Raw genomic sequence first — 13,917 nt, 5'->3', positions numbered from 1 at the left:
TAGGAGGGTGTGACTGTAGGGCTCCCATAGATTTCGCCGTATCAGTGTCTTTCTTCATCTTCTCGAGGGCCTCATCAACCTTTGGACCAAATAAATGTTGTTGATCAAATGGGTGGTTTAATATGGAGGCTTGTACCACAGGTTTAAAACCTGAAACTCTTAGCCAGGCGTGTCGACGGAGGAGGACACTGGTGTTTATGGCCCTGGAGGCTGTGTCTGCCGCGTCTAGGGCACAGCGTATAGAGGTATTAGTTATGGTTTTTCCCTCTTGAATCAATTCATTAGCCCGATGTTTGTATTTTTCTGGGAGATGGTGCATGATGGTTTCTAGCTCATCATAATGCGCTCTGTCTTATCTGGCCAATAGCGCTTGAGTGTTGGCAGCCTGTGACGCAGTGCGTTTTCCTGACGCGACTAGGAGCTTGGACTCTTTGTCAGGTGGTGGTGCTTCGCCTGACGCCTGGGAATTTGATCCCCTCCTAGCTGTGGATACCACTAAAGAATCCAGTGGTGCAGGTCCTTTAATGTAGGCAGGCTCTGTGGGGGCGGCTCTATATTTTTTCTCTATGCGTGGGTTTAGGACCCTAACCGTGACTGGGTCTTTAAAAACCTCTGGCGCATGTTTGATTACCCCTTTTAACATAGGTAGAATAGCAGTAGACCAATGTGCAGTATCAAAGGTGTCTAGGAAGAACTCTTCCTCAAATGTGTCAGTATGTAGCTCTTCCCCGTGATAATGTGCCGCCCTCTGGAGTAGGTGGCTAAAACCTAACGAGTCTTCTGGTGGGGATGGCCTGGATGGATAAAGGTCATCCTGTGGGACATCTGGGATGTCTGGATTGTTATAATCATCCCATGGGTCTGGGGATCCAGTAGGGGTGGGGTCTTGTGGCACATCTGCTGGATCTTAGTATGGGTCCCCTTGATCACCATGGTCTGGAGACGGGGTCGGAGAGCGATGAGGCAGGGGTGGAGAAGGTGGAGGGGGTGGAGAGGGTGGAGGAGGTGGAGGAGGTGGGGAAGGCACCCTGAAAGGGGAGGTAGCACAGTCCTTCCTCTTTGGAGGTGGAGGTGGAGCTGGTTTGTCCAAATGTCTCTTTTTTGAAGACAGTGCCAAATGTCCAGTTTTTGGATCCTTGGTAAGTGTCTTTTGCAAAGGATCCGGTGTGAATAGTTCTTGTGACACTGGTTGTTCGGTCGGCGCCGACATTTTCGGGGCCGACGGCTTTCTAGGCTTGTCTGTGCCGTGCTTTTTTGGAACCTCTGATTTTTTGTTCGGTGCCGAGACAGGCTTCGGCACGGGAGTGTCGGTGCCGAGAGCCTTATGATGTTTGGTCGGCACCGAGAGGCCGGATTTCGACAACGAGGGCTTTGGTGCGGAGCTCGGTGTGGATGTGGAGGCTGATCTCTTCTTCGGTGCCGAAGGGTGTTTTTCGGCACCGCTGGCAGGCTGGCTCGAGCCCGAGCCGCCGGAAGGCTTATTAGGCTTCTTCACCGGGCCCAAAGGTGGGGTGTTAGAAGCAGTGTCTTTGGTCTTGCCTAGGCTCGGAGGCGAAGGCGTGACCGAAGCCTTTTTGGGTGTCGGCGCTGGTGTGGGAGGGGGTATAGTACTCACGACCCTCTGCGCCGGGGTGATGTCCTCCACATCTGAGTCGTCGGCTTCGTTAGCACTGACGAGGTCGTCTTCTTCTTCGGTGTGCTCGCTGTCCCGGAGCTTCGACGTCGTCCCCGAAGATGTCGACTAAAGCGGAGGTCGAGGAGTGCGCCATGTTGCATCTGGCCCTTCAATCTCGAATAGTCTTTTTCGATCTAAAAGACTTGCAGGCGGGACAGTCTCGAGCCTTGTGTTCAGGGGAGAGGCAGAGGTTGCACAGCTCATGAAGATCGGTGTGGGGGAATTTGGACCCACATCGAGGGCACTTCTTGAAGGGAGGCCGCCGTCGACTGGAATCGAAGAAGTGTCGAAGAGAAGGTGATTAATAAGATTTGTATCTGAAGAATCTCGATGAACGAGGATTTGCATCGATCGTTGAACTGGAAAAGTTCGGAACCGGAGCGCGAAGTATTACATCCGAGCCCGATGGCGGAAAAAAACAATCTGAGGATGGAGCCGAAGCCCATGCGCAATACGAACCAAAGGAGGAGTCACCGACCTCGTGACTTCCAAAGACTTTCCAAGAGGAAAAACAAACTGCAAACATCCGGGCCCAACACCAGATGGCGATCTATGCAAAGTGCGTAATCTGCAGCTCATATGCCTCGAACACATAGTATTATTATTAAAAAAAAAAGAAAAAGGGTAGTAACTGGCATTTAATCTAACTAGGGGACTGTAGAGAAACATTTATTGAAATCTTTCTCTGTATCAATACCTTTGAATTGATTTGTAGCAGTGGTCTACGGTACCGCATAACCCACAACAGGGGAGCCTAGGCAAGAGAGTAATTTATGACCCAAAAGTAGAGGGGACGAAGAAATAAAAACAACCTTCCTGGAGTGTAGCGTGGGAGGCATTGACTATTGACTATTGGCTGGCGGCAAGACACAAGGAAATGATTTTCAAATTTGCACTGTCCTGTCATTGATAAATGGCTGTATTTAATTATGTTTATGTGTTGATCTTTAAAAGTATCGTCCCACCATGTTTCTTTGAAAAGCTTCTTTGATTGAAATAAAAAAAATAGCGCACTAATGCATCAGAGAAGTCAAATTCTTTTGTGTAGTGTCTGAGTGGTCCACAACTGTTTTTTTTTTCTCTCAAGTCTCTCTATTCAAATCTTAACTAATTTTTCCTTCCAGGAGACAAATTTGTTTTTCTTTCAGGGTTTAAAATTGTGAGTGAAGGGCACAATAGGCACCGGCACTTCTAAAGGAACCATGGAGGTGGTAAGGCCTCGCATGATGAAAGAGACAAAACAATTGTTTAAACAACTGTCATTAGAGAAGGATTTTAAATTACCAGCAGATAGCCCTGCAGCTCAGGTTGTAAAAGATACAAATTGTTTAGAATAGTAAACTCTTTTTTGCATGCTAGTATGTACGTGGAAAGGGAATGAAGGGTTGTGGCCTAGATTTGGTTCTCTTGAGATAAATGATATTGAACGCTTGACAGAAAGTATACACTTAAAGGGTGACCCATCATGGGATTCACACAATGTGAAAGATTGTTTACAGCAGTGGCTTTCAATTGCAAAAAATAAAGCTCTCCTTTCAAAAAAGAAAGGCCAGGGGAATGCCTCCATTGAATACAGAGACTGCTCTGCAATAGCAATGATAAACAGTGAGTGCAAGAAGCCTACTAAAAAGGAGCTAGAACTAGCAAAAGATTGGCCCACATCTTATAGCCAGTGTTTATTAGAATTAAGTAACTATGTGCAAACAGAACAGCATTTGTTGTCACTATGGCTGCCACCGTGCTTTACATTTGCCTTCACCAACAGTAATAAAGCACATTGGCACCCGACGTTCAAATTAAAAGTCCTTGCATGCACTATGCTGCTACTGCGCTTTAAATCTTCCTGCCTTTAATAAAGCATGGTGGCAGTCAGCACAAATAATCCAAGGTGGTTGTCTGCACAGAATTTCTTTCACAGTCATGCAAAGGGAAATATATAGCGCAGTGGAGTAATCAGTGAAAGCCTTTCACTGATTACTACACTGCGCTATATATTTCCCTTTGCATGACTGTGAAAGCTGTTCAGACTCAGTGCATGCAAAGACCTTTGATTTTAACATCAGCTGCCACCGTGCTTTACATCTGCCTCAACAGTAATAAAGCACAGTGGCAGCCGAAGTTCAAATTAAAAGTCCTTGCATGTACTGTGCTGTTATCGCAAGGGCAGGCTCTAGGGCGGCGCTACTGGTGCCACCGGGTGCTGACTCCATGTGGCGTCGCAAATATTATGTAAAAGCACCTGCTGCTGCATTCCTGGCCTCCAGCAAAATTCAGCCTAAGATAAAAATGTCAAATTAACTGGGTGATGAATGTACTTCCTGGAAAAAGAGATAGACTAGAGGTTTGTGTAATAATCTGTAAACTTGTAAAGGAAGTCTTTACTCATCGTAAGGTAGCACAGAGGGTTAATATGCCTGCTGCAAAGAACGTGCAGATCACAAAGTGCATATATAACATAATATAAATAGGTCAGTGGGTTACTAGTTTTGTCAGAGAGACCATACTGTTGCTAGCTCTTTATGAGTTAAAATCTCGATGTAGAACAGTGAGCGAGTAACTGTTATCAAAGACCACATGGAAACTGCAAGGTATAGGCTGGCTGAACCGTTATGATTTCCTCCAGTTTTTAATTATCGTAAAGTTGTATAATAGGTTCATTTGGGTTGAAATTAATTCTTATTATTGAAGAGAATCCCCCAACCATGGTGTTAGGTCTTAAATTCTATGTTTCTGCTTCTCCTGGCCAAGCACTCAAACTATTCTGCCTACCAGTACGGATGACCTGTATGACTCCTATACCTTCTTGCCCTCTGTCTTATGTACCATTTCACTGATTGCCTCTGTGTAATCTGTGTGATGTAAACTGTTCTGACACCTTACACTGGTAAGAATGGCACTAAAAAACGAATTAAATGCATCTGAGTGAGAGTGGTTATTAAGTATTTTTTCCAAACCACAGTATGGGCTCTGAAGAAATTAGGCTTAAAGTCAATGAAACTGGGCGTGGGCGTTCTCTCAGAAAAATGCGCAAGTTGCTTGGGGTTAAGTAGCTCACGACAATTTTCACTGACCAGAAGTAGCTCTCACTACACAAAAGGTTGGAGACCCGTGCTCTAGAGCCAGGAGTCTGGTCTCTAGATACAATCTTATTGTCAACCTTACTAAAAGGTTGGTCTCCGCATTGAGGCTGTCCTCAATGTCCTCAGAAGTACCTGACCCACCTGTGTGGGATCTAGGGACTGTGAGTTGTATTCTTGGATTGAGGGGCACTGGGGCCCTTCTTTCCCTATGAAGTGGGGGCGGGGGGTTGGTAGTTAACCTCATTCATTCCATCTACTTCCCCATCTGAGAGGTCTTCATCATTCTCAGAGGGATGGTTCTTAGCATACACCGCCAACAGCTCCTGGAGCTTTCGTTTGGACTGATTGGGACCCCATGATAATGTGTTTAAGTTTGCATAGAGACCCTAACTCCCTAAATTCTAAGTGGAGATAAGGGGGGAGTTTGAGCTCCTCTACCTGGTCCTCTATGCCATGGTTATCTTCACTAACAGTTGGGTTCTTGTTAGGAGTCATTCTAACAAAAAGTTCTAACCCCTCTTACCCCGAACTAAAGTGAGCTTTTTATTTTTCTAAAATTCTAAAGGGACTTAACGAAGACCCTAACACTTTTAGTAATTTGGATAATATTTGTCAATTCAAACATCAGAATTCTAACAACAATTTAAGAGTTCTGTCGTGTGATCAGGTGGTGTCCAAGTTAGTCCAACAAATACAAAGTTGTATATCCCACCGCTGATCCACCAATGTAGGACTTTGGCTCTGTATATACTATACCAAAATGAGGTGCACAGAGTCCAGTGGAACCCCAAAGGTAGACAGAGGCAAAAAGAGTGGCAATTGGGCTTTGTTTTTAATGCAGTTTTAGGTAAAGAACAAAGGCCCTGGGTACCTGTTTGGCAGGAACCCAGGGCACACTCAGTCAAAGTACATGAGCAGTTTAGCAAAAAGTGAGGGCAACCATGCAAAAAGATGGCACTTTCTTACGTAACTTTATTCTGAAGTTGCCAAACGAAGCAAGCACTAAAAAATGAGTAAAGTCTAGCTTACTGAAACTTGGTAAAGGGCTTTGTACATTCTTCCCACAAGAAGAGTCACGCACCTTATCATTAGTGTCTATTTGTGGTTTTAACTGTGGCATAATTGTGAGAAAAAGTGTAAACATTTAGCACTGGCATGCATGAAATTTAGCATGACATGATGCAGCCGACCAGGGAACAAAACTCTGGTCCATTGATATGACAATCTTCACTTAACATAGTTTTTATGAGCTTTTCCGAGTGTCTGTTTTATTTTTTTAAAAATACATTATGTCAAAAATAGCTCACATGCTGAAGACAGAGTATCCATTCTGAAGGTACAGTAAACCTCAAAGATGCCTGCTTTATTTCCATCTGTGGTCTAAGTCTTTGACAAGACTGCACTATCATTATTGTGCATTGTCAACTACTACACCATAAACATGGCAATATCAGGATCGATAGAGGTATAGGGAGATATGGGCCACTGAAGCATGGGATCCTTGTATTGGAGGGGGAGGATGGGATGAAAAAAAGAGGTGTAATTGTTTGTGGACTTGGGGGGGGGGGGGGGAAGCGGTGGGTACTGCTGGGTAAGCTGGATGGTTTGGGTGGGGTGGCTGCAATGACAGATCAATATGGTGACCAAAGCAGTTGGAACACACACAGAGAAGAATGACAGCTACCCTGAAGAAAAATATTAACATAAAAAAAAACTGAAAATGATCAGCATCACCAAAACAGAAGTGACTAGGTGCATGCAAGGGGGAGATAACAGGGACAATTGGAATAAAGAAGTGGAGGTGTAGTCATCACAAGGATAAAGTTGCCTTCATGTTGATAGTTCCAATCTCTACCAAACTTCCAATGCCAAGTAAACTTTTTGATGGAAGGAAGTTTCATTAAGCTGTTAAAATTATACCGGTAATGCCCCATGAAACATCGTAAGATCTGGACACGGTGGGCGAAGAAACGAGGAATCGACCTGCCCCCCCGCCTAAGGTGGACCCATGAGTGGCACCCTTTGATCCCTAATGTGTATCACCCTGTGTTTTATCATTATGTAATATTGCTGCTCTGCTGTGATATATGTTTTGAATCCTGTGTATCATGTGCCTTTCTATGGAGATCGACAACTGTCTGCATAATGTTTGAATTTTTTGTTTTACCTGCATGGTTGGCAGGCATTGTTTCTCATCAAAAAGTGGTTACCGATGCAAATATTCTCCTTACAGGTCTTTGTAGGGCTTGTGCCCCTCATAGTGCAAAATAACTTAATAAAATTTGTTTACAAAAAAAAAATGTATACCGGTAGCAAGAGATAGTGCATATACATTGCACAGGGTACAATTCTATAGCCACAACATTAACACCCCTTCACCTCCACCCTACATGAAGCAAGCGAATGTGAGGAAAACAACTGACGGTAAAGGGGCCAATCAAAGGTGCTGGGCATAAGTGAGTTCCCAGGAGCAATGGAGTGACCATCCAAGCCACTTTAGCTTACCCAAGACTTCATGTCTTGTTCATATCCAGAACTGTTAGGACAGATTCCCAACCAAAAGGAACAACTGATGTGTAATAAGATCGGCCAGCAAAGCAGCCAAGCCCAATCCTGGAAGATGCATCTAGCAAGTAATTCTTAGAAGAAAGAAAGCCAGGTAGCATATGCAGCCAGCCTGTGCTGCATAATGTCATGCCAAAGGGCACAGACATTTCCCACAGGAGATAAAATCAGCAATGTTGGTTACATGATGTGATCAGTTCATAATGGTAGCTCTAATGGTAGTTCTAATGGTAGCTCATAATGGTAGCCCAGATGTGTAATGTATGGTCTACTACATGTGACAAACATTGAAGGCTTGGTCATTTTTCTAGCTAAACTTGTATTCATGCTAATAGCGTTTCACTGTAGGTTTTTACAGCAAATGGTGTATAATTATATGAAGCGGCATAATGGAGTAGTTTCAGGAATTTAGCATAAGTCAAAATCGCAAAAACTATGCGAATTACGAATGGGTAATTAAAATTTTGCCTCCTATTCACAAGGATAAAGGAAAAGGCAACAACACTGCTAGCCTACAGTAAGCCCCTAATTCATTATTTTCTTTTGTGCAGAATTATGTAAGCTTGTAAAATATCCCCGTGAAACAATGAGGTCCAGGCAGAGGGGCCAAAGCTACCAATCACTACAGTCTCTCAATGTGAGTGGATGGACTTAATATTCTAAAGGACCTGAAATGTTAGGAATTTGATGGGGTAGCACGTACTTGGTTATGATAAAAAGAGCACACAATTGAAAAAATTGATTACTTTTTGCAATAGCTTTATTTGAAGGGAAAAGCTAAGGACCCATGACAATGATAGCTTCTAAACACAAAGAGAATTCTGAGCAAGCATCACAGAGGCACTTGACTCTGCCTGCACAAAAATTAAGAATTTGATGGTAAGAAACAACTGATGAATGAAACAAGGCAAAATAAATGTAAGGATAAAAAAATTCATGTAGTTAATTCAAGATGATACACTGAATGCAGGCTAGTGTTTGGAGACAACGAAATTCATCATGAACAATTTATTTTTTTAGATATATTTTCTATCTTTAAATAAAGTTGAAGACAATGCGGCTATGTTTGTCATTAAGAACATAATTTAAGTGAAAGGTGCAACAATCATGATATTTCTGTTTTGATTAAAGAAACAAGGCACACTGACCTGCATTGAAACGCCAGTCGATGTCGAAGGGTAATGTGATTGGGGTGCAGGCTTGGCATAAACTGAGTACATAGGTGTTTCATTCACTAGTTTGTTGTAGAGCTCCAGGGCTTCTAAAACCTTTACATTCAATTCAGATAACTCTGAGTGTTTTCTAATGTAAAAAATATCACAAACATTGTAAAACACTACTGGACAAAACTGCACACAAGAGAACACAACAGAATAGATTTTTTTTTTATAAAGCAAACACCATATGCTGCATAGCTAAATTAATTTGAATGGCTTGGAAATTACCAAACAGCTGTTTTTTTCAATAAAATGGTGCATAATTAAATCAAAAATGACTTGGAAACATGCAAGGTCACGCATATGCATAACAAACAAGCTACAAAAATCATTAATGCAAGGAAGACTTAAAATAGACTTTAAGTGCTTAGGTGCAAAAGGAACAAGTAAAGAGCAAACAAGTACATTAGTTTGCCTCAAGTTACGTAAAACATTTTCCACACTTAGGCTATCGCTGCATTATTCTTGATGGTCTATGTATTTTGATTTACAATACATTCTTTTCAAAATGCTTTGTATGTTGCATAACAATGCAAAGGTAGATATACAATTAAAATAAACACAATAGCCCTCGTGAGGAAAGGTGCCAGCTACTCCAAAGCCAGTGGTGTCTTCTCCTTTCTCAATTAAAAAATGTAAAAACATTTACCCCTTTTCTTCACATCTCCCAAAGACATATACATACATTTTTATTTTCGGCACAGTTGCAGATTTTCCTGTTGGTACACACCACACCTCCCTAGCCACCCACAAGCCCACTCCCTTGTCTCCTACTAAGATTATAACTGCTAACACTAACGAATCTGAATATGAAAAGATTTGTTTGAGTTCTGTGAGAAAGTGCCATCTTTCTTGCATGGTATGCCCCCACTTTTTGCTAAATTGCTGAATGTACTTCGATTGAGTGTACCCTGGGTTCCTGCCAATCAGGTGCCCAGGGCCTATGTTCCTTCCTTAAACCACACAAACTCCAAATTGGCAAACCCTAGCCACATGTCAGCCCCTAGTAAATGGTACCCTAGGTACCCAGGGCCTTGTGGCCAGGGAAGGCCTCTAAGGGCTGCAGCACTCATTGTGCCACCCTCAGAGGCCCTGTACCCTTACACACACACTGCCCTTGCAGGCTGAGTGTCTGGGTGCAGGACAAAACAAAGAGTCGACATGGCACACATCACTGTGTACCATGCCCATCACCTACACTGCCAAGGCATATGTCAGCCACCCCTCTAGCTGGGTGCATTACGCCTATGGTGTGGGCACAGGAGCAGGAGCCCTGTGCCCCTACAGTACCCGGGTCCATTCCTGGGCACTGTAAGTGCAGTGCTGTCATTTAAGAGTACATGGTGCTGAGAGCTTGTCAAACACGAGCTCCACAGCACCATATTGGCAACACTGAAGCCTGGGAAGTTTGGTATCAAACTTCTCAGCACATTGAACCCACACTGATGCCAGTGTAGGATTTAATGTACTAAGCACCCCAGAGGGCATCTTAGAGATGCCCCCTTACAGCTAACTTACAATCCACTTCTGCTCTGAGGCTGCCCAGGCTGCCACACAGCAGACACGTTGCTGGACCCCTGGGTGGGAGAGCCCCTGCTCTCCCGGGCCTGCAACAATGCACATCCTGGGTGAGGTGAGAAATCTCCTCCCCCAGGATGAGCAAAGGGAAGCTTCAAAGGCAGGCCGCCATTTGGAGTTTCCCCAGGCCACTGCCACCCCCCACTCTGGCGGGAAGCTTGGCCGGAAACCCCATACAAGGACAGGGGATGTGCCAGCCTGCCCACCCCACCCCTCAGGTGGGGGAGGCGAGGTGAAGCACATCTCCGGGCTTTCGCCATCTTGAAGATGGGAGGCCCTACCCTATCAGGATTAGGCTACTGCCCCCCTCCCACAAGAGAGAGGCAGGATAGGGGGTGTACCCACCCCAGGACAAGGACCCATTGGTCCCTGGCCTTCACCTACCTGTAACGCCCCTAAATCTAGTATTTAGGGGCACCCTGAACCTTCCTTCCTTAGATTCCAGATAGAAAATACAAGAAGAGCAAGAAGAACAAAGACCTGCCCTGCAGCTGCTAAAAAGAGAAGAAGACACCAACTGCTTAGGCCCCAGCCCTACCGGCCTGTCGACTCTCGAACCTGCACCAGCGCGGCATCTCTCGTGGCCAGCAACCTCACCAACCCCGGAGGACCTGGCTACCTTTTGGCTCTAAGCCCCTGGGACACCCATGAGTAGAGGCTCTACTCAAGAAACCTATTTTTAACCCCTGGCAGCAGCCCGGAACCGCGGACCCAACACACTCTGCACCAGCCAAGCCTGGCCAGTGCCAGAGTGGACAAAGACCCTGAGGACGACCCCACGGCGACTGTGACCCCGAGTCCGGCACCCAAGGACCCCCCTCGACATCCCGGAAGAAGCCTGCAGCCTCAGAACCAAGTGCCACCCCAACCGCGATCAACCAGAGGGTAAGATTCCCGACGTCAAAAGGCACCCCTGCACCCGGCGCCCTGCGGCCCCCTGTGCCCAATCCCGGGGTACCCACCTAACCTACAACTACCCAACTTACCTCTCGAAGTGGTGGTGGCACCTGAAACATCCTCGTCCCCGAGCCTGCAGCCTTTTTCCAAACCGGAACATTCCCATTGATTTCCATTGAGCGCCCGAAGGCTCAAAAGCACCCTGCACCCAGCCGCCCGAGTGGCCCTGGCAGTGCCCTCTCTACACTAACCTACTTCCCCACTTGCCCTGAGTAAGTGACCAGGAGCCCAGCTCCCACAGCCGCGTGGCTTGCCAGACAGCAGCCACCAACCAAGGCCCCCCTATCCCTCATAGGATAACATTGGGCCTAACTCTCTCTGCACCCGCCGTCCTGAAACCGCTGAGGGTGAACCAACTGTACCTACCTGACACTGGGGGACCCTGAGTCCATGCCCGGAATTTCAACTCTGCCAGTCGAGTACTTACCCTTAAACCGCTAACTTCATTTTCCTCATAGGGTAACATTGACTGGCTTTTTCTTCAAAAATCTTCTAAGTGTGAACTTTTCAAAACTGCAAAAATTCACCAAAAATCAGCCAAGTGACAAAAACGAATTTACTCACCTGCTCCTAGGTGAGCTCCCAGTGCTGGATCTTGGTGCCCAGCCCTGACCCTGAAAAGTGTTCACAACTATACTTACCTCTAACTCATTTTTCTCCCATAGGAAACCATTGTCTGCTTTTCTGTGAAATTTCTTCTAAGTGTCTATTTTTGCAAATTTGAAATATTCTTTTAAAATCGTACCATTTCTGCAAACGAAATTACTTACCTGTTTTTGATAAGGACCCCAGTCCTGGGTCTAGGTACCCAGTCCTGGATTACTAAAGTAACGATAAAGTACTCTACCTGCAATTTGAATTTCTTGCCATAGAGATCCATTGAATGTTTTCTTTGAAATATTTTCTAAGTGCTAACTTTTGAAATAGCTAAATATTATTTAAAAATCATTACAGTTATTAAGTCGACTTTCATCACTTGATTCTGAATACTGACCCAAGGCTGGTTCCAGGAGCCAGACCTGGAATTCCAAAAGTAATCTGAAAAGTAATTTATTACAAATAACCTGAATTTACCATTGAGCTCAATGCATTGTTATGTTTAGGAAATAGGATGGTTTATTGCAACCAACTGTGACTGTTTACACAAATTTATTGCTTAAGACAAAAGTATTTATATTCAACCTCTCATTCTGAGAAAGTATATTTTTACCCCCTTTGTGGTTCTAAAAATAAAACAAGCATATATTTTATATATATAAACCATTGGCCTAGAGTTCAGTTATTGAGTGTGTGAAACCATTTGCTGACTGAGTGTGTACAATAAATGCTTTACACTGTCCTCTGGTACTGCCTTACTGCTCGACCAAGCTACCACTTTTGAGAGTAAGGTCATACCTAACTTTGACCTCTATCAGCCTCTGGGGGACTGTGGACTCTGTACACCCTGTACCTATTAGGGAACAGTATATACAGAGCCACTTTCTCACAAGTTCTCATTTTACTTTTTCTTTTTTTTTTTTGCAACAGTTTGGCTAACATTGTTACCCCTTAAAGGCAAACAATTCATCACACTTATAGTGGTACTCTATAGAGCATAACAATTCAACTATTTAGTGATGTGGATTGGCTCAAGCACTACAGTAGTGCTGAGATGACAAAAATAAAACACTGAAAAACAATCAATATAGTACTTTTTTTTATTAGTTCTGGCAATCACTAGTCTGAACAATATGAAAAGAGTAGCTAGTCTTTTTCCCCGTTTATGACAGCCTGTACCTCCACATACCATCAAAATACAGCATCAACTGGAACGGACAGTCTTATTGAAGAAAGCATGGCCAGTGTGAGGGTAGGATCAAAGTTATGCTGTTCCGGGGAGCCTCGGAACCAAAGGTCTGAGGCGCACTGTGTCATATCATTACAGTCTAAGCTTTATTTTGATCTAGTGGAAGAGGTGTGGCGCAGCGGCCAGGGCAACTGACGCCGGAACCCAGGGCTTACGGTTCGATACCCGGGCAGGAGGCAGATCAGCCCAGCACCATGTGACTCTGGGCAATAGCTTGCTAATCTTCCTGAGGGCCCCCAGCGCCTTGACACCTTCGGGTAATTGTTCGCGCTTTACAAATACTGGACATTTACATCTATTGATTTTTATGATAGAGCTCATGACATTTATTTTCATGCATGTGTGGCTGTCTAGTGTGGCGTGTGCCATTCTGAGATCGCAACAAGGAGCATAATACATTAAACAAAAATGTGGAGATTTAAGGAGTGCATGACACCAATCTGGGCAATTGAGAACAGTCACCCTCGAGTCTTGTGAACATGTGTAGTTTCAACCTTTAGACATCTCTATGAGAAGAACATGGTTTCTGCAGTACATTGATAAAAGTGCAACCACCAGCTTTTTGTTTTTAGTATTTTATGATGAGATTTTTAATTGTGTCTTGACAGTTGATTTGAGCTGCCCTACAGGATCATATATGCACATGCTAGGCCTAAGAGACAAACTGACATGGTGATACAATGCTCTGTACATACCAATTTTGAAATGAAAAAGCAGCTCACCAGTTACCAATGAAGCTTAGGTAAGTAGCTTTAAAGTTATTAAACTAAAATTCCACCTTATGAGTTTGACTCCAGTAAGCAGATAAAACAGTGTTACAGTATTCTAAACAAGTAGTAAAAGTTATTTTAGGTAATGAAATTTCTGGTGGATAAATGATATTCCTACAGATTGCACACCTTGAAATATATTTCCCAGGCGTCTGACTAGTCTTATAAACGTTTCCCGAGAAATAGCTCTCCAGTGACCCAGGTAGCACAATGCAACTTCAGCTGAGAC

At 44.2% G+C, this 13,917-nt stretch overlaps 1 protein-coding gene across 4 annotated transcripts in view; it reads right to left on the bottom strand.

The window, feature by feature from the left end:
- Positions 1-13,917, bottom strand: part of STAM2 (signal transducing adaptor molecule 2) — a 405,110-nt gene that overhangs the window by 116,386 nt on the left and 274,807 nt on the right. For all 4 annotated transcript variants that reach the window (XM_085645536.1, XM_085645535.1, XM_085645537.1 and 1 more), the window contains exon 12: positions 8,469-8,622. In XM_085645536.1, coding sequence (XP_085501662.1) covers positions 8,469-8,622 — 154 coding nt within the window. The remainder of the gene's footprint in view (positions 1-8,468; positions 8,623-13,917) is intronic.

The sequence above is a fragment of the Triturus cristatus genome, chromosome 3_1 (assembly GCF_964204655.1).
Source record: "Triturus cristatus chromosome 3_1, aTriCri1.1, whole genome shotgun sequence".
Lineage (NCBI taxonomy): Eukaryota > Metazoa > Chordata > Amphibia > Caudata > Salamandridae > Triturus > Triturus cristatus.
Note: the sequence above shows the minus strand (reverse complement) of the source record. Positions and strands in the feature narration are given on the sequence as shown.